Source organism: Armigeres subalbatus, chromosome 3, assembly GCF_024139115.2.
Source record: "Armigeres subalbatus isolate Guangzhou_Male chromosome 3, GZ_Asu_2, whole genome shotgun sequence".
NCBI classification, from domain to species: domain Eukaryota; kingdom Metazoa; phylum Arthropoda; class Insecta; order Diptera; family Culicidae; genus Armigeres; species Armigeres subalbatus.
This window is the reverse complement of record NC_085141.1, coordinates 188653034-188677601: the sequence shown is the minus strand read 5'-3', so window position 1 is coordinate 188677601 and position 24568 is coordinate 188653034. Positions and strand designations below refer to the sequence as shown.

The 24568-nt window shown below is 39.7% G+C and overlaps 1 protein-coding gene across 11 annotated transcripts in view; it reads right to left on the bottom strand.

The window, feature by feature from the left end:
* Positions 1-24568, bottom strand: part of LOC134226839 (GRAM domain-containing protein 2B-like) — a 95960-nt gene that overhangs the window by 27359 nt on the left and 44033 nt on the right. For all 11 annotated transcript variants that reach the window (XM_062707861.1, XM_062707865.1, XM_062707863.1 and 8 more), the window contains one exon: positions 23685-23828. In XM_062707861.1, coding sequence (XP_062563845.1) covers positions 23685-23828 — 144 coding nt within the window. The remainder of the gene's footprint in view (positions 1-23684; positions 23829-24568) is intronic.

The window sequence follows — 24568 nt, the reverse complement described above, 5'->3', positions numbered from 1 at the left end:
GCGCAATGCGTGACCACATGCTTGCCACATGTGGTCTGGACACTACCCCGGACAACATAGTTCGGAGGATGTGTAAAGATGAAGTTGGCTGGAACGCCGTTTTATCGGCTATCGCCCAAATCGTCTCGGAGCTCCACAGAAGGTGGCGCGTGGACTCAAGGATGGCTAGTTCAGGCGCAAATAAGAGGTGGTCCAAGGGATCGGAGTCGGCTTCATGGGTCATACCGGTGGTCATGCTCTGTGGTCGAACTCGATCCTTTTATCGAACAAGTGGCCGCGCGAAGAACAACATGGTATCGTCGCTTTCGCTGCGTCGGTCAACCGAGTGGGTTCCGAGCCCGAGGACGGAAAGGGATCCTCGTCAAGGCTGGGGCAGGCGTAAGCACCGCGTCGACAAGTCCCTCTGTGTGTTGGCGAATAGGCCCTATCGCAGAAAGGTCAATTTGGGGTGCACGCGGCATCATCATTCTTGATACCAGTCGTGCAGAGGGAAGCAAGCGCGAAGTCGACCCTTCCCACCTTCCGAGGACATAGGGCGTGGTAAGGCCACCTGGAAAGCCGGCAATGCGCTGGCACGATACCATGGTGTTCTTCTAAAAAAGCGAGTCACGATGTTCGGTGCTGCAAGGACACGCAGCTAACCTCGAGGGTGCGTTGTGCACTGGCCCCCTTTGAAGCATTACTTTCTGGTTGTACCGAAGGGACTATGGGCTTGGCGGCAATGGAAACGGTTTAGCGGGTCGGGGATATAGTCCTTCCTCCCTCGTTTGCTGTTGTAGGTGATCCCTAACCCCGCACTTCCTGGACAACCCAGGATGTCTGTTGAGCAGATTCCCCCTCCATTGCTTAGGAAGAAAAAAAAATACTTGATGAAGGTTCAAGTTTTCTTCAACGAAAACAGATGGAAGCTGCTCACGGAAGAGTTGACATATTGATGATCGAGTTGACGCTTGCTTTTCTTCTAAATACAAAGTTTATAGAAGACCATTTTCTTTTCGTTGTTTGTCGACATAAGACCAACATTTTTTGGGGTTGCTTTTGAGACCACACCCCAAGTACACAAAAATAGTTCAATAATATCAAAAGTTGATTAGATAGCAAGATGAGATGTGAGCATGATTGATGTAAGAGAAAAAAGATCAGAGGACAATATCATTGTTTTGCACTAAAATATCACGAGGAGACCAGTTATTCTATTTCTAAGAAGTACCCGAGCAGCACAAGTCAGACAAAAAGTTGCAGCAACTTGATTGTGACTGAATCTAGTCACATTTGAGTTGCAGTAATTTATGTGAAACATGTGTGCTGCTTGGGTGATCAATATCATGTGCCATTAATTTGTTCTTATCTATCGCATATCTTGATATTTTTATCATATTTCGGTGCGAATTTTTGATATTGTTGGAGGCGGCCGTACACTAATAACGTACGCAATTGTTCTGGGGTTTTTAAGAGTCTTCAATTTTTTAAGCGCTATGTTTGACCAAGGTGGTCTTGAAGGCGAACTAGGGAGTGAGTGCTAGTAATGGACCCCTTAACGACTGAAATTTACTTCAGTCGCTCCGCTAGAACGAGCCTCTTGACAAATTACAGTTCTGCTGCACCAGATGACAAGCAACAGGTATCAACATCGTGTTTCGTACATAAAACTAGCCAAAACATTCATTTTTACTACTAAAGCAAGCATTTTAAAATTATGTAGCTAGCATGCCTATTATGGCCACCCCCGGGGCCATAATACGCAACGTCGAGTTTGTTTGTATACGTATTTTGGTCCCCCCATTTGATTTACATGTTCCATTCCCACATGTTCCGTTTGCCTATAATGGACCCCCTCTTGTGTGCTGGTAATGGATCCTTTAGCATATTTACATTAACAATTTAGTTAATATAACTAAATTTCTGCTTCCCTGTCCATAACAAATGTATGGAACTGCTGTCCCGTTATATGACGCAACATCACCCGACGGAAGTTTACAAAAAATAGTCGATTCCAACGTTTAATTTGGGATTATGTTCAGGGGGTCCATTATACGCACGGGGTCCATTACTAGCACTCACTCCCTACTAACTGCTTTGGAAGTGTTTAAATCTATTGCGCGAGTAACGTGAGAAGTGTAAACTGCAACCGCTGAATCAGAAAGAACGGTAATCCAGTCATCACATATCCATAGCACATTTCGTTTTCCGCGCGAATTCAATATAGTGCACTGGATACTACAAGTAGTAAAATAATCATAAAGCGAGAAGTTTTCGGTGTTACAGTAAGCAAATCAACATAGTATCACGGTAGTTTATAGCATTATCCGATTCAGTTTTAAAGGAACTATCGATAGCACATAGATGCAACAATAAATTGCACCTTAAGGTTGGAAAACCGCAGAGCAATGTGGAAAACATTTTCAAACAATCGCGTCAACACATTCAGCATGTATTTGCTTAAAAATAGCTGTCCATTAGAAAAATCGTTCTCAATAATTTGGATTTGAAAAAAAACGCGGATTAAAAGCAGATTTATAAGAAAGATTGCTGAAAACAGATTTGCGACAAATATCGTGTGCAAAAATCGCAAAATCGTGATTTTAGTCTCAAATTTCGTTCAACAGAATAAATGTTATAAATCAGAGAGGGGGAAACCATGTTCTACCACCTCGAGAGAGGAACTCATATGTGTAGTGTAGTGAAAAAAATAAATAAATAAAGTAAAAAAATGATCCTTCCAAGTAATTTTTATATTATTGATTTGAAATTGATCCTGACATTGTAAATTATTCTACTGGCTAGCTCGGGCGAATCACACCTCAGGGTCGGCACTCACTTGCTTCGAGAGGGCACACTACAGACCAAACAACTGAAAACGAATGCTGACCAATACTAGGTGAACAGGACCCTCTTCCAGAAAGAAAATTGGCACATACACAATTAGAAAGGCGTAAGTACTATTTATTTACATTTTTGTTTTGCATCAATTTAAGGGGGGAAGGCGGTATCGTTGCGGCCGATCCGGATCCGTAGACGCCTCTGATCGGGCGAAGCATGCAAAATGGGAGAGAGATGTAGTTTGATTGTTGGCGGTTTACCTGGGGTATCGGCCGCGTGGTCTTAAGGCTTTCGGGGTATCGTAGGTCTTCCGATTTGGACTGCGCCTTCCTGGAGTCTCGGCCACGTGGCCTCAATGCTTTCGGGATATCGTAGGTCTTCCGCTTTGGACTGTGCTCTCCTTTCGACGTTCCGCGTGCTCGCTCACGGGGCGATGGCTCATCGGATTTTGGGTTCTAGCAAGACCCTCACCTCCAAGACTTTGGCCATCGCGGATCGTGGCGTGTGGTGTGGCAATGTCGTCGGGCGCACGAACCACCAGCACGGGACTCGCCGAAATTGTCCGACACTCCTTAGACTCATGACCACCGATTTTCACCAGAGACGCTTCGGGACCGTGGTGAATGCAGACTTCCGTGATTTGCTTCTGGTACGTGGCACCGATTTATGATGCGGCTAGAAATCCGTGGCGCTTTAGTGATTCCTCGGGTTGTTGAAAACTCTTCGGCACGGGCTGGAATGTAGCTACACTGGTCCGGGCTGGAACATCCGGATCACGAGGTGGCTAAATCCTGGTACTGGACCCCTAGGGCACTTGACACCGAATTGGACACTCAACACCGAATCCGAGGGAATACTTCGCACTCCCGTTTCACCGCGAACACGTTTTTCGTTCTTTTCAAACCCGGGATCCGTTTTTCCTAATCGAGCGAGCATTTAATCGGTCCGTCTTCTATCAAGGTTCAAGCCTTTCTTCCCGTCCTTATGTTCTCAACTTTCTGCCTCTCCTTGCTCTCTCCCGCTTTTCTCTCTCCCTTTTCGCTCTCCCTTTTATCTCTATCACTCTCTTTCTCTTATTTTCCCCCTCTTCCGGAAAACGTACTACCAACCAGTGGTGCAATTTATCAACAATGCCTGCTGAGTGTGATTCTTTTGTTTTGTATTTTTCTCTGCTCCTCTTTGCCTATGACGGTGCCTTTCAGTCAGAACGACAAAGCAGGAGTAGCTTAGCAAACTCGGTTTGCCAACAGCGGGCTGAAGCTGATGATCATTCGGCACAAATTTCCTGTCATTGTCTTTCAAGTGATAGTATTCACCCATGCATTTATATAGGGCCGTCGCATTCACACAGCAGCGAGTGAACTGAATAGACTGTCAGTGCGGGCTGCGTGTGCAATGAGAAGAGAGGTCTTTTGTTTACTTTATCTTTGATTGTTGCTGCTAACCATTTTCAGTTTTCACTGCTAGGAAGTGAGTGTGAAGAGGGAATGGTATCAATATCCAACAAATTTCAGTCACTGAGATTGAGAATTCGCACCCCTGCAGTACCAACCTCTTAAATATTCTGTTGTCAGTTTCCAGTTTTAGAGGATGTTAACCGTTGTAGAAAATATCAGAATGTATGTAATTAAGAGTGGCGACATGTGCCGCATTTGACAGGTCTCCTGCTCGTTTGGAACACGATTTTGTATGGGAATGACAGATGAATTTTGTTCCAATTCTGACAGTGTCGCCACTCTTAATTACATACACTCTGGAGAATATAACTGATACATAGTTTTCAAATTGACATTTTTTTTTTAATTGCGTTAGCTTTACTTCCAATTACGTGGCATATAATTTCAAATGGTTTGGGTTCTAATTTCAAGCATTTATATCATTTTTTTTTTTATTTTCTTCAAATAAATTTTGTGTCATGTACATTTAAGGAATTTTGTTCAATAAATAATTATACTAAGAAAAATAGTTTGCTTATCGCTAGCCTGAACTAACTACCCTGAACACCTGGCCCTGGTCCTAGCTATTGTTCCCAGTTGTTGGTAACAACATATACCCTCATATGTGTCTGCTGATATTAGACCATTAGAAGACATGTAGTCGATTATGCCAGGAAATCAAGAATATCCATGATGCACACGAAAGGTCGCATATGTTCGAGTTTGTAGTGGAGAACTTATAAGCACTTACCCGTAATAGAAAACTGACTGTTTCCTCCTGAGTACAACTCCTTCTCCTTCTTGATCATCTTGATCATCACATTCCGTAAGAATGTTTGGCGTAGAATGCGCTGGTGTCATCGGCATTGAACTATGTAAACGCTTCACCAACTTCACTAAAACTCTAGTCATTGGAAAAAAAACTAATTTGATCACTTGCTCATTCTTAGATGTTTCTTTGCGTGTAATATTTGCGATTTCATTAATTGGAGTGTATTTCGAGATTAAATGAATGACCACCTGGCCGAAACGAAAGCAATGTTACTACTGCGTGTTGAATGCTGCCCGCTCATCGAATATATACATTCATCTGCTATTCGTGAGCATTTCATTATCATTCGATAGCATAAGATAACTACAACAAGGATGAATCATGCTTCAACGATTGATTGTGTGTTATCTATTTTTTCACTGATTTAAGGGTTCCCAGCCCTTCAACAATTGATACATGCGTTATTTAATAGGTTCACAAATGGATGTCTATTCATAAAATACGGAACGCTGTAGGAGAAGGAAAGGATCATCAAAAGCGATCCGGTCCATACAAATAAATGTAATCTTCCATACAAAAAGTGCTATAAGAAGGAGGGAGATGTGTAATTACCAAACAAAACGTAATTTGTGAACAGTCCCTCAAATATGAGTTGAAGGCGCCAAACAAACTGATAACATGACCAAAAATGATTCAGAAAAAGGCTTGCATTGGTCTATTGGAATATCGAAAAGATCCCATAGGTTAATGCGTGGCAGACATGTGAAGAACCACAGTCAACTGATGAGTCACTAATCAGCTGAAAATTAGATAGTTGATAAGAATGAAATTGTGTTAAGTAAACATTTAAGAAGCGAATCCATATATTAACACATAAACCAGACTGATTTCTTAGTCAGACTCGAAAAATATACCAAACATAAGCAAAATTTTAAAAAAATACCGCACCAAGTAATACAATTGTTATTGATACAATGATAACTAATTTGTGTCAATGTCTGAATTACCCATATTTCTGATGGATTGTTACTGAATTCAAATCAGGTCAGATCGAGAGATACGGCAGCTCAGAATCAGAGCAGAATGTTAATTAATTCTGAAGTGGAGGCTTTTGTCCCACTAAAAAGGAAAACGGCGAAGATAGGATTGAATATTATTTCTACGAAGACGAAGTACATCATTCCAGAAAACAGTACAGCACCCTTGTGTCATGGTACGCAAAACCAGTGACAGTTTCTTAAAAGAAATGGACATATGCGGAATTGCTAGATTCTTTAACAAATATTGTATAAGACTTTACAATTTTGCAAGTTTTTTTTTTACATGACGTGTAAGAGTAGTTAGCCTTGTGCAGGGTGGTGGTGATTTCTGACTCACCTACCGATTCACAGACAAACGATCGAAAACCACAGATTTTACCTTCCTACCGAAAACTACCGATTTTCCAATCAGCCTAACACGATTAACATTTCTCTCTTATGAACGATTTTAAAGATTTCTGATGATTCCCAGGCAATGGGGGATGAATGGGGGATATTAGATTTTTCTTGCGATCCGTACGTAAAACCTAACTTCGCTAGTTGTGCGCTAGTCTAATTAGAGGCTAATTAGATTAGCGCACTACTGGCGAAGTTCGGTTGAACATACGGATTGCGAGAAAAATCCAACTCAGGGCTGGTAGTGATGAATGCCGTTCAAAATAGTGACATTAGTGACCAACGATGACGGAATAGTGACTAAATAGTGACTTTCAATTGCAGAAAAAGTGACCAAATAGTGACTTTCAATTGCAGAAAAAGTGACCAAATAGTGACTTTCAAATGCAGAAAAATTCACCAAATAGTGACTTTTGCATGAAATTTCAAACCGGGTATAGAGCTACAAGTTGCATTAGCATTGTATTGATTAATTTTGTAGATTGCAAACTAGTGTTTCATTTTTAAAATACTTATCTAGAATGCTTCACAAATCAAGAAAAGGCAAAAACAACAATGGCATGAATATTACTGCTACTGGCCACGCCCATCTTCACTGCGACACTTTCATAACAAGCACCACGGAGTTAGATATTGAGAATGGTATTCGTTGGATAAGCGAGAAGCTATCAATGTGACCATGATAACATATTGAGGCATAAGTAACACACCACGAGAAGGTATCTACGCGGTTTCATGGGTACGTTGTTACACAAAATTATGTTGACAATTACAACATTTGTTGTTTAATATGAGCTTGAAGTTTCCTGTAAAACAGCAAGAAAAATATATAAAATGATCTAATTGATTTCTAGATGGTGCTCTATTTTGACTCACAAAGCTAATAAATCTTTTGTATCTTTTGCTGATCTTTGGTCAAATCACACCAAGCGCCAGCAAAAAATTATTTTTCTGCCCAAACTTCCGGATAGCAGATCTAATTGATCACAAAAAGTATCGGATATCACCCAGCCTCATAACTGTGGATATCCTTCAACAAATTGTCGTATGAATTGATTAAAAATGATTCCCATTTTTGCGAACAAAGTCTACAAGTCTCTCAAAAAGCCGCTTAGTGCGGTTTGGCTGAACCCCGACAATTGGTTTGACAAATATAAAATAATGTAAATAAATAAAGAAAATTAAAATAATACGATTTTACCTGTTATTAAACTATGGTTTAATAACAAATTTAAATGAAGTTTTTGATATTTTGAACTCGACATGGCATTCTAACGAAAATATTGAAAATCCAATAAAATCATGGTCTTTTATTAGAAATCCAGAAATTCTAATAAACTATTCTAAATGGCAGACTTTAGTATTGAAGTTAATAAAAAATGGGTGGTCAAATAATCTCGAGTTAAAAAAAATCTTTTAAATCTAATTAGTTTTGCTGTTTTATTTTAGACTAGCAGACCCGACGAACTTCGCTTCGCCTAAAATTGATTCATTCTATGATTATTTCTCGAGTTATTCAGAAATGTCTCTTTCATTTGTATGGGAGCCCCCCTTTCCAAAGGGGGAGGGGTCTAAAACCATCTTAAGAACCTTCCCCGTCCCCAAAAACCATTGCATACAAATTTTCACGCCGATCGGTTCAGTAGTTTCCGAGTCTATAAGGTTCAGACAGACAGAAATTCATTTTTATGTATATAAGATAAGATATTTAAAAAATCCAACTAATTAATTCACCTCCACACTAGTTTTTTGGGTATTCTTGAAGCCCCAAACACAATGTCAGCGGAACGGAAACGGCAAATTAGACAGTTAGCTCATATATTTTCTGTCAAATTTGCTTGAACTCTTCAGTTCGGTACTCTATACTCGAGATCAACCTTTCGCAAGATCATAGTCGATATTAAGGTCACTCCTGACAGAATCCAAGATTAAAAGTGCTCGCGTTTTCGGGGGCACACCACTCGATTCAGAGGCGGCGCACAACTGTCATTTTTGTTGATTTAGCTTTGCTGCGTCGCATGCGTGAAATAATAAAAATGTCAGTTGTGCGTTGCTTCCGTATCGAGTGGTGTGCCCCCGAAAACGCAAGCACTTTTAATCTTGGATTCCGTCAGGAGTGACCTTAATCGAAAATAACCTCACGATTCTACAATTCACGAACCTCACAGCACACTTGGAACTTTTTTGGTGCATATTTTCCAAATTTTATATATTGCTACCAGATTCACATTTGATTTGGTTGATAATAATAGCACAGACATACTAGTAGGTAGGTACAAACGATTTTTATTTTGAATTTTTTACAATGGGCAAAGCAAAAATAGTGACTTTAGTGACCATTTTGCGAAAAATAGTGACTTTAGTGACTTTTGAATGCAAATAGTGACTTTTTAGTGACTAGACTCAAAATAGTGACCAAGTCACTAAAAAGTGACTCACTACCAGGCCTGCAACTTCGATAGTTCCCCATTCTGGTTTTCAACTTGACTGGCAATATATGGACTAAATGTCAAATTCTGCCTGTTCCATCGCCGTTCCACTGCATTTCGCAGAAGGGCTTTACGATATTGCTACACCCGAGACTACAAATTGAAAAATATTGTGTTCAAATCTCCAAAATTGGGGCATTTTCTAATAATTGGAATTCTGTGGTGCAGTGCAGTGCATCAGGGAAGAAGCTAATCAAGAAAGAAATCAAGCCATGACCAGAGCCATTCTAAGACCAGGGGAAGGTTCCAAGCCCTCTAGATTAATTCATCGGTTAACCGTTTCGACTATGAGAGAGCCTGTGACTCAAAGTTCACTTCTGGCGCCATCATTTGAAGTTTGTTAAGTATCGATTTTCAATTTTTTTTTGTTGACTTCATTTTTCATCAAACGTGTTCCACTAGCATCGATCTAAACCACTAAAACTTAAAATCTGAAGACGCCCAATAACGCCCTAAGACCCATTTTTTTATTTATCGCTCAAAATCATTATTTTGCTTTCTAAAATCGATCTGAGCGCGTTTTGAACAATTCAAACTTTTTATTTGCGATTTCATGAATTTTTCATTTTGATTTTTCAGAATTTAGTTTTTCTAGTTTGTAATCCAATAAAATAATTTCTTGAATCTATTGATGTTTTTCGATTCTTTAATATATTAAAAATTTGCTGAAATATCAGAATTATCAAAATTCCTGAAATTGGTCTTTCATTTTCCGAGTGAGAGGTTGAAGAAATTTTTGAGGGTATATCATTCGCCACTATAATCTTCTATTGTAAAAAGTTAGTCGTGGAAAAGTGCCAAACTACAAATATTTCTCGCTTAATTTTTCAAAAGGTTCTAAGCAGTGGCGTAGCCAGAAAATTGGTGTGATGGGGGGTGGGGGGGGTTCCCGAACAATTTTTTCCTAAAAAAAAATTTCTTCTGAAAATTTTGTCTCTGGGGGGGATTTTATGTCCAAAACCACCCCCGGTTCTAAGTAACATTCTTGTAATGAATTAATTTGAATAGCGCAATCAACAGACCAATATGAAAGATTTTGATTGCAGTACTCAAATTAATTCATGAAAAAAATGTTACTTAGGTCTTTTTGAAAAGTTAAGCTAAATTTCATTCTTCAAAGGTATACAAACAAAACCACAATTTAACGAAAAATAATCATTTTTTATTATTGAAAAAGAAATTGGAAATTTAATTTTATAGTTTTCTTTAGCATGCATTTTAGTTTATATTAAGTATTGTCCAAAATCAAAACTTTAGGAGTTCTAAACATTTGAATATCACAAAAAAAAAGAATCAAAATATCTTGGCTGGGAATTGAAGGAATAACTTTGGAAACTTTGGAAATACAACAGCATTTTAATGTTATTGGGAGGACCTTCTTGAGTTTCCAAGTGTTTACTTATTTCGTTTCAGAGAGCGAGCAATGGCGCTTGAACCTAGGCTTATAAGCCAGGGCACAGATTAAATACCTTGCCCCATCCCAGGAAGAGGAACATAATGGAGAACGGAGTTACAATAACTTTCTTAGCCAAAAACTCCTAACGTACCACTGGTATTTTATTGAAGTCTAATGTAGTCGCTATTCTAATACAAGACTACAAAAGCTGGCCACGCAGAAGGTGGCTAGATTTGAGTCCTGGTCTAGAATAAAGCTAGTCAATACACCCAACCAGGGGATGGCAGATTTTAATACAGTTCTGCATAAGAACCTTACAGAAACTGTATAATAATTGGGCATATACAATTCTGTAAGCTTTTTATACAAATATTGTATTAAAATAATACAGATTTGTATTATTTTAATACAAATTTTGTATAAAAAGCTTACAGAATTGTATATGCCCAGATTTTATACAATAATTGTCAGATTTGTGTTTTGGGTGTAACTTTGAATGTACCGTCGTGCGGGGCTTCTTTTGACAAATCGGGGGCTACTTTGGACATTTTGAAGCAAGAATTGTAGCGTAAATTACTATCAAATTTCCATTATCACCATTCAGGTGTATTGTTGATTGTTGGATGGCAACTTTCTGTTTCAAATTCTGTATTTATTTCGTTTAACTTTTTCAGAAAATTAAAAATTCAAAGTAGCCCCCGTAGTCAAAAGAAGCCCCACATGACGGTACTTAGAGTTTAGAAAGCAATGATTCAGATTGTTCGGCGAGATTGATTTTGAATCCGAAATTCAAGCATGTGCATATTGCCCAAACAGGCTGTTCTAGATTCATGTTTATATCAGTTGAGATTCAGATACAGATCACTCCTGATAGAATCCAAGTTTCAAAGTGCTCGCGTTTTCGGGGGCACACCACTCGATACGGAGGCGGCGGACAACTGTCATTTTCGTTGATTCAGCTTTGCTGCGTCGCAGCATGCGTGAAAAAATAAAAATGAAAGTCGTACGTTGCTTCCGTATCGAGTGCTGTGCCCCCGAAAACGCGAGCACTTTGAAACTTGGATTCTGTCAGGAGTGACCTCAAAACTATCATACCCCTTAGTTATATTTTCAGCAGATTTGAACCTCGAATAAATCGAATGATTCAAATATTTTGTAATTGCATTGGTATTTGAATGTGTAATTATTCCTTCAGACAAATCGGCTTTACAATTACAAGACTTTTCTGAGCAGCAAAATAACTTATATTTTTATTGGAAAAGATTTTCAATATAAATGTTGGAAAAACCATGAACTTTGTTCTATTTTGTTTCTGGTTTAGCTTAGAAAAGTGTTAGAAAAGAATCTGAACTGTATCACTTTTCATTCTACTCTTATTAGCTATTTTGCGAAACGGGGGAAATGACAGGAGACCTAAGGGTGCGGCAGAAAATAATGCGATAATTGGTTCTATTTCTTTTAAATCCCATTTGAACTGCTCCAAGCAATATTTTCAGCATTTTCGAGTTCAGTTATCATTCTAAGGTCCTTTCAAACAAATTTACTGAAGGTGTGTTTTATTTTTATTAATAATATCCTCAAGGCGACCCCGAAGCTAGAACACGCCTTTCGAACCTAGTCCTCTGACATCAACTGCCATGTGCATGTTATGGCTAACGTTAGGGTCTTCACACAAGGGTGCGATGGTTTGCAGACTCGTGCTTCAACATACGCCCCAATCATATAACCCAACAGATTAAAATCCGTACTACTAGAGGGCCACAAATCTTTCGACCAAAATATCATGTCATTGTTGGGTAGATGGAACTTGTGACATGGCGCTCCATCATGCTGTAGGACAACGTTTTGATCCTCGGAGAATTCGGCCTTCCTCCAGGGAAGCACATAGTCCTTTAAAATACCGATAAACAATTCGATATTGATATTAACCCCAATATCAATTAAGGTGAGTTACGGCGGCGTCCAAAAATGGCAGGCACAATGGCCGTGCTATCCCTCACCTCGCGTTTTTGCTCGCACAAATGTGAATATTTAGGCGGTTAGCACATCTGTAAACCATTTTTTCGTGTGTGCTGCAAGTGAGCAAAGGTGAAAAACTACTTTCCGCTTTTGCCTGTCGTTTACTTTTCGAGTTATGTGCCCTTTAAAGCGCTATGTCGATTTTTAATTGGACTCCAACGCGATTCACCTTAAAACAGGCGGCAGTTTCAAACCGTTGGACGTCCCCAAGCCAAACATCATAACACCAGCCGGATTGTTCTGGAATTTAAACTTCACCTTCTCCAGAACATTGGCAACTTTCTTCGGTGAGATGAACCGCCGTGCGGCCGTTGGCGTCAGTAGGGTAACTGTCCTATTTTGGACCCCTACAGGAAGTGCATCCCAATATATGCTTATATCCACTGGCGGAGCCAGAGCTATTGTTTTTTGGTAAGGCACCACTAAGCGCAAGAACAATAGCCTTCGAAAACAATGGTGTGATTGCATCGCGTGGTGCCCCCCCTCTGGTTCCGCCAGTGCTTATATCTATTGAAATACAGGTTCGATATGGGCGGGAATGACACCATTTCAATGATGAAAGTCTTATTTATGAAATAGAAATTCGAAATGATTCGGTTATTAATAAATCAGTGAAATTTGCCATTTTCTGAAATGAAAATATTCTTCGTTTTGGACATTTCATATTTTGGACCCCCAAATGTACACATTTTGGACACCCCCAATTTAATCTTTTCAAAGTCGAATTTCTAATTTACCCTGGTCAATTGAGTCGAAGCCAAATCTTTTCTTTCGATTGGCATGCATCAATGAGAAGATTTCTGCGTTTTAAGGTGATCATAGAATGAAGCCAGAAATCGGCCATTTTATGAACCACGTGCTTTTCCAATATTTTTTTCAAGAGCACGAGATGAAAGAACCGTTACGCGTATGGGGCTGAAATAATGAAAGATCGTTTGCTTAGTTATGCTGAACAATCATAATTTTATTTTCGGCACTGTACGAAAACTTTTACGCCAGATTTTGGCTTTTGGAAATGAATGTAGATAAACGTGTGGTGAATTTGAAATTCACCACGGGCTGCTTTCTATAATCACCTTAAACTCCCAAGACAAAAACTTATTGTGTACGTTCTGAGATTTTCAGTGATGTATACTTTTAAGCGTAACGCATTGTAACGCTCGCTTTCTTGAACAAACTAATTTCCTCAAAATTTCATGTAAATATCGCTTTTTCGCACAGGAAACCAGTGAAATAGATGCTGAACAATGTTAATTTCCTGAAGCCAATGGGGGAATTAGCAGCGGCATTGTTTTTAGTTCAGAAATCAGAAAAATGTCGCCAGGAGGAAAACCAGGATTATAATTTTTTTCCTTCTTCAACAAAGAAAGCAATCTTTTTGAACGAGTCACTCGTAGTTCCTATACCCGGTCCGTAATCAAGTGGCGTTTCACTCAAGCTTTGGAAGGTACATGCAAGTCTTCTTTGATGGTTTTCGCATGGATTTCTCAGAAATTTTGACTTCCTTACCAAGTTTAGAACGCACCAGATTGCGAGCGATCTTTCTACTAGCCGATTTGATCACGTTTGGAATACGTGCAAAGCTCGGACGTCCACTTCACAGCTTCCGTTGCTTAGACCCATCATGCAGTGACATTTTAGGGCGATAAACTGTGGCCAAAATCCATCCTACCACCATAGTAATCTAATTCGGAGTCTTCTGGGCGAGCAACAAAATAGTAATCACTTCTTTTGGGTACATTTTTACAAATTTGCCATACAACAATTTCAATCTCTCGGTGAGGCATTTGAAAGTAAACTTAAACAAATATACTTTCAACAGAAATTAGTCACTAGCTACTCAAATTAACCCAATATTCAAGTTTAAACATTTTCGCATTATTTTCTGCCGCACCTTGTATAGCTACACCCAACCTATACTGTTAGATTTTCTAACAATTGTATAAGAACCTTCCAAAACCTGTATAAGAATTGGGCATATGAGAAATTGTTAGATTCTTATACAAAAAAAAATGTTAGCTTACAAACAAATATTGTAAGAAAAGCTTGCAAAATTGTAAGGTCTCATACAATATTTGTATAAGAGACTAGCATTTTCGCATATGCCCAGTTCTTACACAGGGTTTGCTATGTTCTTACACAGAATTGTTAGAAAATCTAACAATCACCCGTAGAGTGTATATACGTAGATGGAGATTCATAAGAAATAAATTTTGATGTTCATGTAAAAAAGATTTGTTCCTAATACAAAGTATGCGCGTCTATCTGTTTAGCAGTGAACTTTCGCTAGTTGAGTTATTTTTAGTTAAAGCGCTTTTTAGTTGGGGGATCGCTAATTGAGTTTAAACCCAATTCAAAAGCGTAAAAAAATTGAAACCGCGCTGCCGTTTTCGTTTTTGTCGGGGTCGATACAAGTTTTTGTTTGTTCAATGGTAGAAATAACAAATATTGACACTTGTTAAAACGTCCCAACTAGCGTACAGCATTCGATAGTTCGGGTGTGGTCAAACTCCAATTAGCGAACGATCATTGTTACATTAGCGTAGGTTAGACTGGCATACTTAGCATACATGTCAATGGTTGCTACTAATGTTGGTAGAATCATACTCAAATCTCAAACATTTAGCTAACTCGGTGGCGATTCTGCAGGGAGAGCGTCGCGCTTGACTTTTTTGGGCAGAATCGTATCGCTTCGCATAGGCATATATTCTACCTTCTTTATATCATGGACTGTTCTTTCGGACATTTTATGCCTAACGTCCATTATGCCTAAACGTCCTAAGGGGTATATCCAGAAAAAAGTACCGTATTATAGGGTACACATATTCTGAATTTGGCGATTCAGCGTTCAGCTACTTGGCTTCGTCGACGACGTTGATATTATGGCACATTACTTTGAAAAGATGGGTGTAGCATATATCAAACTGAAGAGGGGATCTAAGTGGATTGGACTAATTATCAACACGTTGAAGACGAAGTACATGATAAAGGCTGTAAAAAAGTCAATGTAGGCCTCCCGGCACGAATATGATCGGTGGTGACAAAATTGTGGAATTCGATAAATAAGAGTATTTGAGATCACTGTTCACAGCTGAACGATACCAGCAGGAAAGTTTGGAGAACGATTATAGGTAGCCTACTTTTATTTAAAACATTTTAATTCGAACACACACTTTACAAAATAAGAAATGACAAAATCTTTAATTTAGTATCACTAAAATCCTGACATTTTCGTTTATGAGGGAGCTATTCTATTACGAATTCCACCGAATCCACCACGGTTACTCTTTTTCGCGGATTAAGCGTATTAAATAAGATAACTATTTTCGTATCCTTCACATGTGTTTTACTGTTGCACTGTTGTGGATTTGAGTCACACCACAAGGCACGTGGACCGCAAATTTAATAATAATTTGCTAATCTGAAAACACGCGGTGTGCAGTGATGTGCGTAAGTCAGTAGTCATTAGTCAGCTACACTAACGTGCGGCCGAAAAGCCGAAAACTAAGCACTTGCCAAACATGTGTAGATTCTAAGAAAAATTTACTTTCAAGTAAAACCAGATACATCACTTAAATGTTGGTTGTTATGGTAGTTCAAATATGTTTAAACAAATCATTAACACGTAAGCAGTATGACCATTATTTTGTTTTTTAGCATCTGTTTCAACTAATCTTAGGTTTCTATGTTCTATGAAAACATATATTCTATTCAATGGTAAACAAAATTTCCTTTTTTTGCCACGCAGTAAGCAAATCGCACGCATTTTCGCAGCAGCATAAATCCGAAGTTGTTGTTTACACGTTTTGATGATATTTATAAATTCATCACATGATTTCCCGTAAATACGTATATATTTTGTTTTTTCCACTGACCGGCCTATTTGTTTACAGTTATAATTATACAAGATTGAATCTCGCAAAGATAGAAAGAACACTCTCGGTAACGTAAATCTGCAAACATCACATCGCAAAGAGTAAATCGTACCACTTGAGGTCAACGCTACACTAAAACTGCTGCGCCTTGACGGAGAGATTCTCGCTTTTGTTGAGCAGAAGTGAGAGAATACCCGCTGGAAACAGTCCACCAAAGCAACTGTGCAACTGTGATAATGTAGACAGGAAGTTCTATCCCTTGGATTGATAAGATAGAGCTTATCAATAACGCTGAACGACTGCTGGACGAAACCACTAGAAATGCGTGAAAAGGACGGGCATGGCTGTCATTGCTGATACCTTCAAAATATTATCTATCAATGGGAGAGGCCTACGCAATTTCAGCTCGTGCCCGGCCAGTTGATTACTTGTCGAAGGGGTAGACGTTGAACATCTGGAAAGCAACCAGTTCGTTGTTCTATCTTATCAGCCATAACAGTTCCACTATTGCTGCTGCGTGAAAGCAGGTTATCACTTGTCGGCACTAGGAGCAAGACAAATGAGGGGCCATCACTTTCTCGAACTAAAAACCAATATAAACCATTGCTGGTTTTATAACGTTATGTGTTGCTCTACAAGAATACAATAAAACCACCAATGTTAGTTTGCTTTTTTTTTATAATTTATATATCTTGCAACTTAGGGGCCCTCCTTAGCCTAGCGGTAAGATGCGCGGCTATAAAGCAAGACTATGCTGAGGGTGGCTGGGTTCGATTCCCGGTGCCGGTGATATACGAATGCAAAAATGGTAACTTGGTTACAAACCTCGCGGTCAATAACTGAGGAAGTGCTGAATGAACACTAAGCAGCGAGGCGGCAATGTCCCAGTGGGGGATGTAATGCCATTAGGAAGAAGAAAAAGGAAGATATCTTGCAACTTGTTAGCATATTACGACAAAGGTTTTATCTGAGTAATCTAGTAAATGCGATTCAATTTTCATTATGTTTGAAAGCAGAAGAGACAAGCTAATTTTATGAGAATTTTCTACAGAGCCGACACAACACTTTGCAGAAACTTGTAGCCAACACGATGGTTCTATCGGAAACAAGCAGACATATTCTGCAACGTATCTTACGGCTGAATCTAAAGGACTCGTGAACTTCCTTTGTTAGACTCTCGCATGCTTCCTAATTCGAAAATACGACATGTATACCTGTTCCAGGAAGAAAAATTTCAGGAAGGCCGATATCGACAAACCTTATCGAATTGCAGACAAACATGGCATAATCAGTAAATAGCCAAACTGAACCAAAGTAATAATTCGATCAAACATCGTGGAAGAATGATATGTTTTGAGTGACTTTTCAACATTGCTTTTTGTAATGTATGTAGTTTATAACACCGCAAAGATTAAAAAAGATCGATCAAAAGAATAATAGTCTGAAAAAATATCATTGTACTACTTGGACCTATATGACTTCACATTGACCACATGATATCAATACCGAATTGCCACGACTGCAATGGTAAATACTGATCCAGGATTAGAAAATCCACAACAACATCTGGCCAATATTCCAACCCAACGTCGAGCATGACGCAGCAATCATTCATGGTGACAAGCGTTTCCAGGAAGCGAGACTTTGACCCAAAAAAAAGCTAGATATATTATTGCCTGTATATGGCATTTTCGCACGATAAGAAGGTATGACTGACGCAAATCAATGTAAAAACTCGCCCCCTAATAATTATGCTGATCTTGGTCAGAGGTAGTTGAGCCGGACAAATTAACAAAACTTGCTGAAACTATTCCTACATTTTTTTTTTCAATATTTAAATACAGTATTCGAATGAAATTTAATTGGTCAAATTTGTTTTGAACAAGGTAGATGTACAAATTATGGTTATAGCATTTGTCATGAAAGCAAAATCAACCAGTTTTCAAATATGTTTTCAATAGGTAGTGTAGTTTCTATTTGACATAGTAAGAAAACCCATATGTGCAAGGTTGTAGAACCTGCTATTAATTACAATCAACTAATGCGGTCAATAAATAATCCAAGCAGTGAAACTACTAAAGACTCTATCAATCGATTCTTTCACTTATTTAATGTCAACTTTTCCTTATTTAATGTCGTAATGTCGTATTAAATTATTATTAAATTTTGCTGGATTTTTCGTTGGAGTTTTTGGGAGGATCAACTGATTTCAATGTATTCCAGAAGCTCATAACACTTATCCGAACAGGATTATTTTTTTGAAAAATGAATTAGATGATTAACCTTTATGCCTTTCTCACATACTAAGTATACGTAAAGGCTATATATTCGCTCCAAAAACAAACTTTTAGTGTTATATGTATACTAGGGTGCCAATAGAATGTTTGGGAAAAAAATTGTCATCGAATTTCAAAAAACGACATTGCTCACAAGTTTCATTACCCCAAAATATGACCCCATGCAAAATTTTAGCTCAACCGGACATGATTTAGGGGTGCCTAAAATTCATCAAAGTTTTGAAATTTTTACCCATAAAAATTTTTCCAAGGGGGGACCAGGAGAAAAGCCAAAAACGATTTTTTGTTTTCGATGCCAAATGACTTAAAAATAAATGAAAGTCGAGATCTGATGTTATTTAAAAAATTTTTTTAGGTCATTTTTTTCTCTTAGAACATTTTTGGGACTTGAAAATTTTTTTCATCGGATTTTAACACCGGACGATACGCAAACGTTTTCGTAGCCAAAAGTATCCCCCTATGCAAAATTTGAGCTAAATCGGAAATAATTTAGGGGTGCTCAAAATTAATCAAAATTTTTTTTTCTAACGAAGGGGAATTTTTGTTTTGTTTTTTGATGCCAAAGGACTCAAAATGGATGAAACTTTGAGAATTCCTTATGGTGAAAACAATTTTTAATCGAATTTAAAAACCGGACGTTACGCAAACATTTCCTAAGCCCTAAAATATTTTGGGGTAATGAAACTGTCGAGCAATGTCGTTTTTTGAAATTCGAAAATATCATTTTCATTGGCACCCTATTATATACCAATCGGCTCAGCTCGTTGAATTGAAGTGATGTCTGTGTGTGTGTGCGCGCAAAAAAGTTTAGCTCACTTTTTTGGTATTTACCGTTAGGGGCGATTCAAATATGACATTCACTACTTTTTTAGATTTCTAGACCCCCCTCTCCCCCCTCTGTCACGCCTTTTTTGTATACCTACTATATCTTAGAGGTCTGCGCAGGCCCAATAAGCCGCCTGGAAAACCAATAATTACGAGCAATATATGAGATAATTCGACTCGATATAATCTGCAAAGACCTAAGCGACGAATAAAGGATCACGATTGAAAGCTTGGAACATGGAACTGCAAGTCGCTAGGCTTCGCAGGTTGCGACAGGATGATTTACGATGAATTATATCCCCGCAACTTCGACGTCGTGGCGCTGCAAGAGATTTGCTGGACAGGACAGAAAGTGTGGAAAAGCGGCCATCGAGCGGCTACCTTCTACCAAAGCTGTGGCACCACAAACGAGCTGGGAACCGGCTTCATAGTGCTGGGTAAGATGCACCATCGTGTGATTGGGTGGATTAAAGGCCGTTTCTTCAACTATAGCATTATCAACGTGCACTGCCCACATGAAGGGAGACCCGACGACAAGAAAGAAGCGTTCTACGCACAGCTGGAGCAGGCATATGATGGATGCCCACTGCTGAACGTCAAAATCGTCGTCGGTGACATGAACGCACAGGTAGGAAGGGAGAAAATGTATAGACCGGTCATCGGACCGGATAGTCTGCACATCGTATCGAATGACAACGGCCAACGATGCATAAACTTCGCAGCCTCCCGCGGAATGGTAGTCCGAAGCACCTTCTTTCACCGCAAAAATATCCACAAGGCCACATAGGGATCACCAAACCAAGAAACGAGGCGAACGAGGCATGATATAAACAGGCGCGGAACAGACAAAACTCGATTTGCCGGAGGAAAAAGCGCCATCAGGAAGATCGAGACCGTGAAGAGACGGAGCAACTGTACCGCGCTAATAACACACGAAAGTTCTATGAGAAGTTAAACCGTTCAATTAAGGGCCACGTGCCACAGCCTGATATGTGTAAGGACATAAACAGGAACCTTCTTACGTATGAGCGTGAGGTGATCCAAACGTGGCCGCAGCACTACGAAGAACACCTGAATGGCGATGTGGCAGACGAAGATGCCGGTATGGTGATGGACCTGGGAGAACGCGCGCAGGACATAATTTTACCGGCTCCGGATCTCCAGGAAATCCAGGAGGATATTGAGCTGCTGGGAAAACCATCGCGAAAATCGGACGACTGCGGTGGGCCGGGCACGTAGCCAGAATGTCGGACAGTAACCCGGTGAAAATGGTTCTCGACAACCGACATCTCGACATCGATCAGGTAGAAGATGACTTGCGGACCCTCCGTAGACTGCATGGTTGGCGACATGTAGCCATGGACGGAGCCGAATGGAAAAGACTCTTCTTATATACCGCAAAGGCCTGAATTAAAAAAAAAAGTGCTTGTGATGGTATTTCGTGTATGCTATTCAACATCGCTTAGGAAGAGGTCATACGAAGAGCAGGGATTAACACGAGTGGTACAATTTTCAATAAGTCCATCCAGCTATTTGGCTTCGCCGACGACAAAGATTTTATGGCACGTAACTTTGAGAAGATGGAGGAAGCCTTCATCAGACTGACGAGGGAAGCTAAGCGGATCAGACAAGTCATCAACACGTCGACGACGAAGTACATGATAGGAAGGGGTTCGAGAGAAGACAATGTGAGCCACCCACCGCGAGTTTGGATCGGTGGTGACGATATCGAGGTGGTAGAAGAATTTGTGTACTTAGGCTCAGTAGTGAAAAGCGAAAATGATACCAGGAGACAAATTCGGAGACGCATAATGGCTGGAAATCGTACGTACTTTGGACTCCGCAAGACGCTCCGATCGAATAGAGTTCGCCGCCGTACCAAACTGACAATCTACAAAACGCCCATTAGATCGATAGTCCTCTACGGACACGAGACCTGCACGATGCTAATGGAGGACCAACGCGCACTTGGAGTTTTCGAAAGGAAAGTGCTGCATACCATATATGGTGGGGTGCAAATGGCGGACGGTACGTGGAGGAGGTGAATGAGCCACGAGTTGCATGAGCTGCTGGGAAAACCATCCATCGTTTACATCGCGAAAATCGGACAGCTGCGGTGGGCCGGGCACGTAGCCAGAATGTCGAACAGTAACCTGGTGAAATTTGTTCTTGACAACGATCCGACGGGGATAAGAAGGCGAGGTGCGTAGTGGGCAAGGTGGATCGATCAGGTGGAAGATGACTTGGGACTCTCCGTAGACTGCATGGTTGGCGACGTGTAGGCATGGACCGAGCCGAATGGAGAAGACTATTATATACCGCACAGGCCACTTTGGCCTTAGTCTGAATAAATAATAATAGGTACTTGTTGTACACGAGCATTTGTATGGCACTATTTTCCGTAATTGCATGATTTAGTTAGCACGATTTTTATTGGGGAAGGGTCGTTTGGCCAAAACCCCCTTCGGCCTAATGCCACTAGGCATCCGGCCGAATAGGTCATTTGGCCCAATAGGACATTTGGCCAAATAAGACATTTGGCCGAATAAGACTTTTGGCTGAATAGGTTATTTGGTCGAATAGGACATTTGGCCGAACAGATCATTTGGTCATTTGGTCGAAAAGTTGAAAAGTGAGAAATGAGGTGTGAAAAGTGGACTCACTTCTTACTACTTACTTCCCACTTCTCACTGTAAAAAGTGAGTAGTGCGAAGTGAGAAGTGAAAAGCAGGGATTGAATCCTAAAGAGAAAGAACAAGTCTCTCAATTATTGTCTCTGTATACATATACGATATGTAGCATACCGCGAGAGACTTTTTTCGCAAGCTGTCATGATAAAGAACTGATTCGGGATGCTATACCCCATGATAAATTTCTTTTAGAAAGCTCCAAATGTGGGAAGCACTGGCTCTGATGATGCATTTTAACTTGTTCTACACAGCTGTGCAGTAACCAACACGAAAGGAGCGAAAACAAAGTGAGAATCACCATTTTTCGGTGGGGGCTGCCTATCCGATTCTGTTTTTTCACACTTGTATTATACAAGTTTGATAAATTTGTTATCATGGTTTGTAATGATTCGGAACAGTTTTTGCCTCTCCTTTATCGTTGTTCGTTATCTATTGAGACCGATTTCTGAAAACCCTGGTGAAAAGTCTAACTCTTCACTTCTCATTTCTCACTTTTAACAGTGAGAAGTTAGAAATGAAGAGTGAGCTCACCCTTCATTTCTTATTTACCACTTCTCACTGCGTAAAGTGAGAAATGCAAAGTGAGAAGGGAGACGCCTCTCTTGTTACTCATCACTTCTTACTTCTTATTTCTCCCTTCTCACAGTGAGAAGTGAGATGTGAGACGTCAAATGACCTTGTTTTTCCAAATGACCTATTCGGCCAAATGATCTATTCGGCCAAATGACCTATTCGACTACATGACCTTTTCGACCAAATGACTTTCGGCCTAACGGTCTTTTCGGCCAAACAACTTTCGGCTTAGTGGCCTTCGGCCAAATGGCATTCGCATGTCTTCTATCACGGCAGATCACTTTGACGTAGTGTGTTACGGTGTAAGATCTACCAAACAGTTGTAAGACTCGAATTTGCACCGTTTGAGTCTAAACTGTTTGCAGCGGAAGCAGCTTTTCAGCAATTAGTTCAAAAAACCTCGGTGCCCATCCTAGGTTGAACTGATCGCTGGAAAAAAAATCGAGTTAGAGGTTTTAATGCGTACTAACTCTTCATGAACTGTGAACAATGGTAGTGAGAGGAGCACATGGAAATTCTTGTTACTGAACAAATTCTTTAGCTAATTATTCACATCGGAGTTTTTCATAACTTCTTTTACATTGTTGCATGGGGGTAAAAAAACATGTTTCCGTCTTACGTTAAAAACAATATATCTATCGATGACCCCTTTTTTATATATCATTGGTTGACAGCGTATTATAGATTGCATGTTGTTAGTTTATTGCGCTTTGATGTGACCATTCTCTTATGTCGTATTTGATGTACCATTCATCAACCTGATTTTGTTATCATGGCTCTAACCCGCCTCTTTCTGTACACTGAAGACCATCCATGATGCGATCTATGGCAATCATCTGATGATAGCGCTCCTTATATCTCCTCTATCAAATGGACCAAGTGCCTTGCCTTCCCGTACGATAGCAATGCAAACACCTGGCAGTTTAATTTACTGCGATAACAACAAGAACAAGCCATCTGGTTGGACAAGTAGCTACATCAATTGCTGATATTTGCGGGAAATTGTTTCCCCAGATAAGACATTCGCATTCCGTGACAAGAAGTGGGGGTACTTACTTTTGATCACTCTTAGTGGAATTGTTGTGACTTGGACTACGTGACAGTTGGCTACTGCTGGGTATCTGCACATCGGAACTCAGCTGCTCTATGGTGGGAGAACTCGGCAGAGGGCGAAATCCGAGGCCAACGCTGCTCGTTGATCTGCAAAACAGGAGAATAAGTATTTGATAATTTGATGTTGAATTAAAAATTCAAATTATTGTATTATTTTATAGAGGATACTAATTTCTATTATCCGAGGTTCACGAGACACTCCTTTCCAAAGTTACTGAAAACCGAAGCATTGTCGCAGCGCTCCGAGCGAAACGCGATTATCTCAAAACCATGTTTTCAAAGTAGGCGGACTCAAAAACAGTTCGTCCGGATTGAATGCGCCCGGATTAGATGTAAAAATTCAGACATAAATTTCCTAAATATGGAACATCCATAAATTACACTTTGAGGGGGAAGGTGGGTTATCTGGAGTGAAAAGACTTATTCAAAATTTCCAGATGCTTCCAACAAAAAGGGTGACATAGGTGGAAAGGGTCCTTGAAAATGATCATTTTTTGCGTTACGTAATTAATGGATACAGAATAATATTTCGGAAGCATTTAATAATTTATCTGCGAGATTCATGAGGATAAAAAGGGTTAAGCGAAAAAGAAAGAAAATTTCCTCTGGCTCGAATATTTCATCGAAACAAGAAGTAGAGACCCTTATTTTAATAAAACTTACTTATATATCAAGAACCAAAACGGGTAGCAACAAGTATTCTGTTGAAAATATTATTACATACATTAGGTCGTACTTGCTTGCATTTACATATGGTTACCACTTCTTGGCTTTATCTCATAGCTCCTATGTTGATCCCATACGAAAAACCAAGCCATGGAATAGAA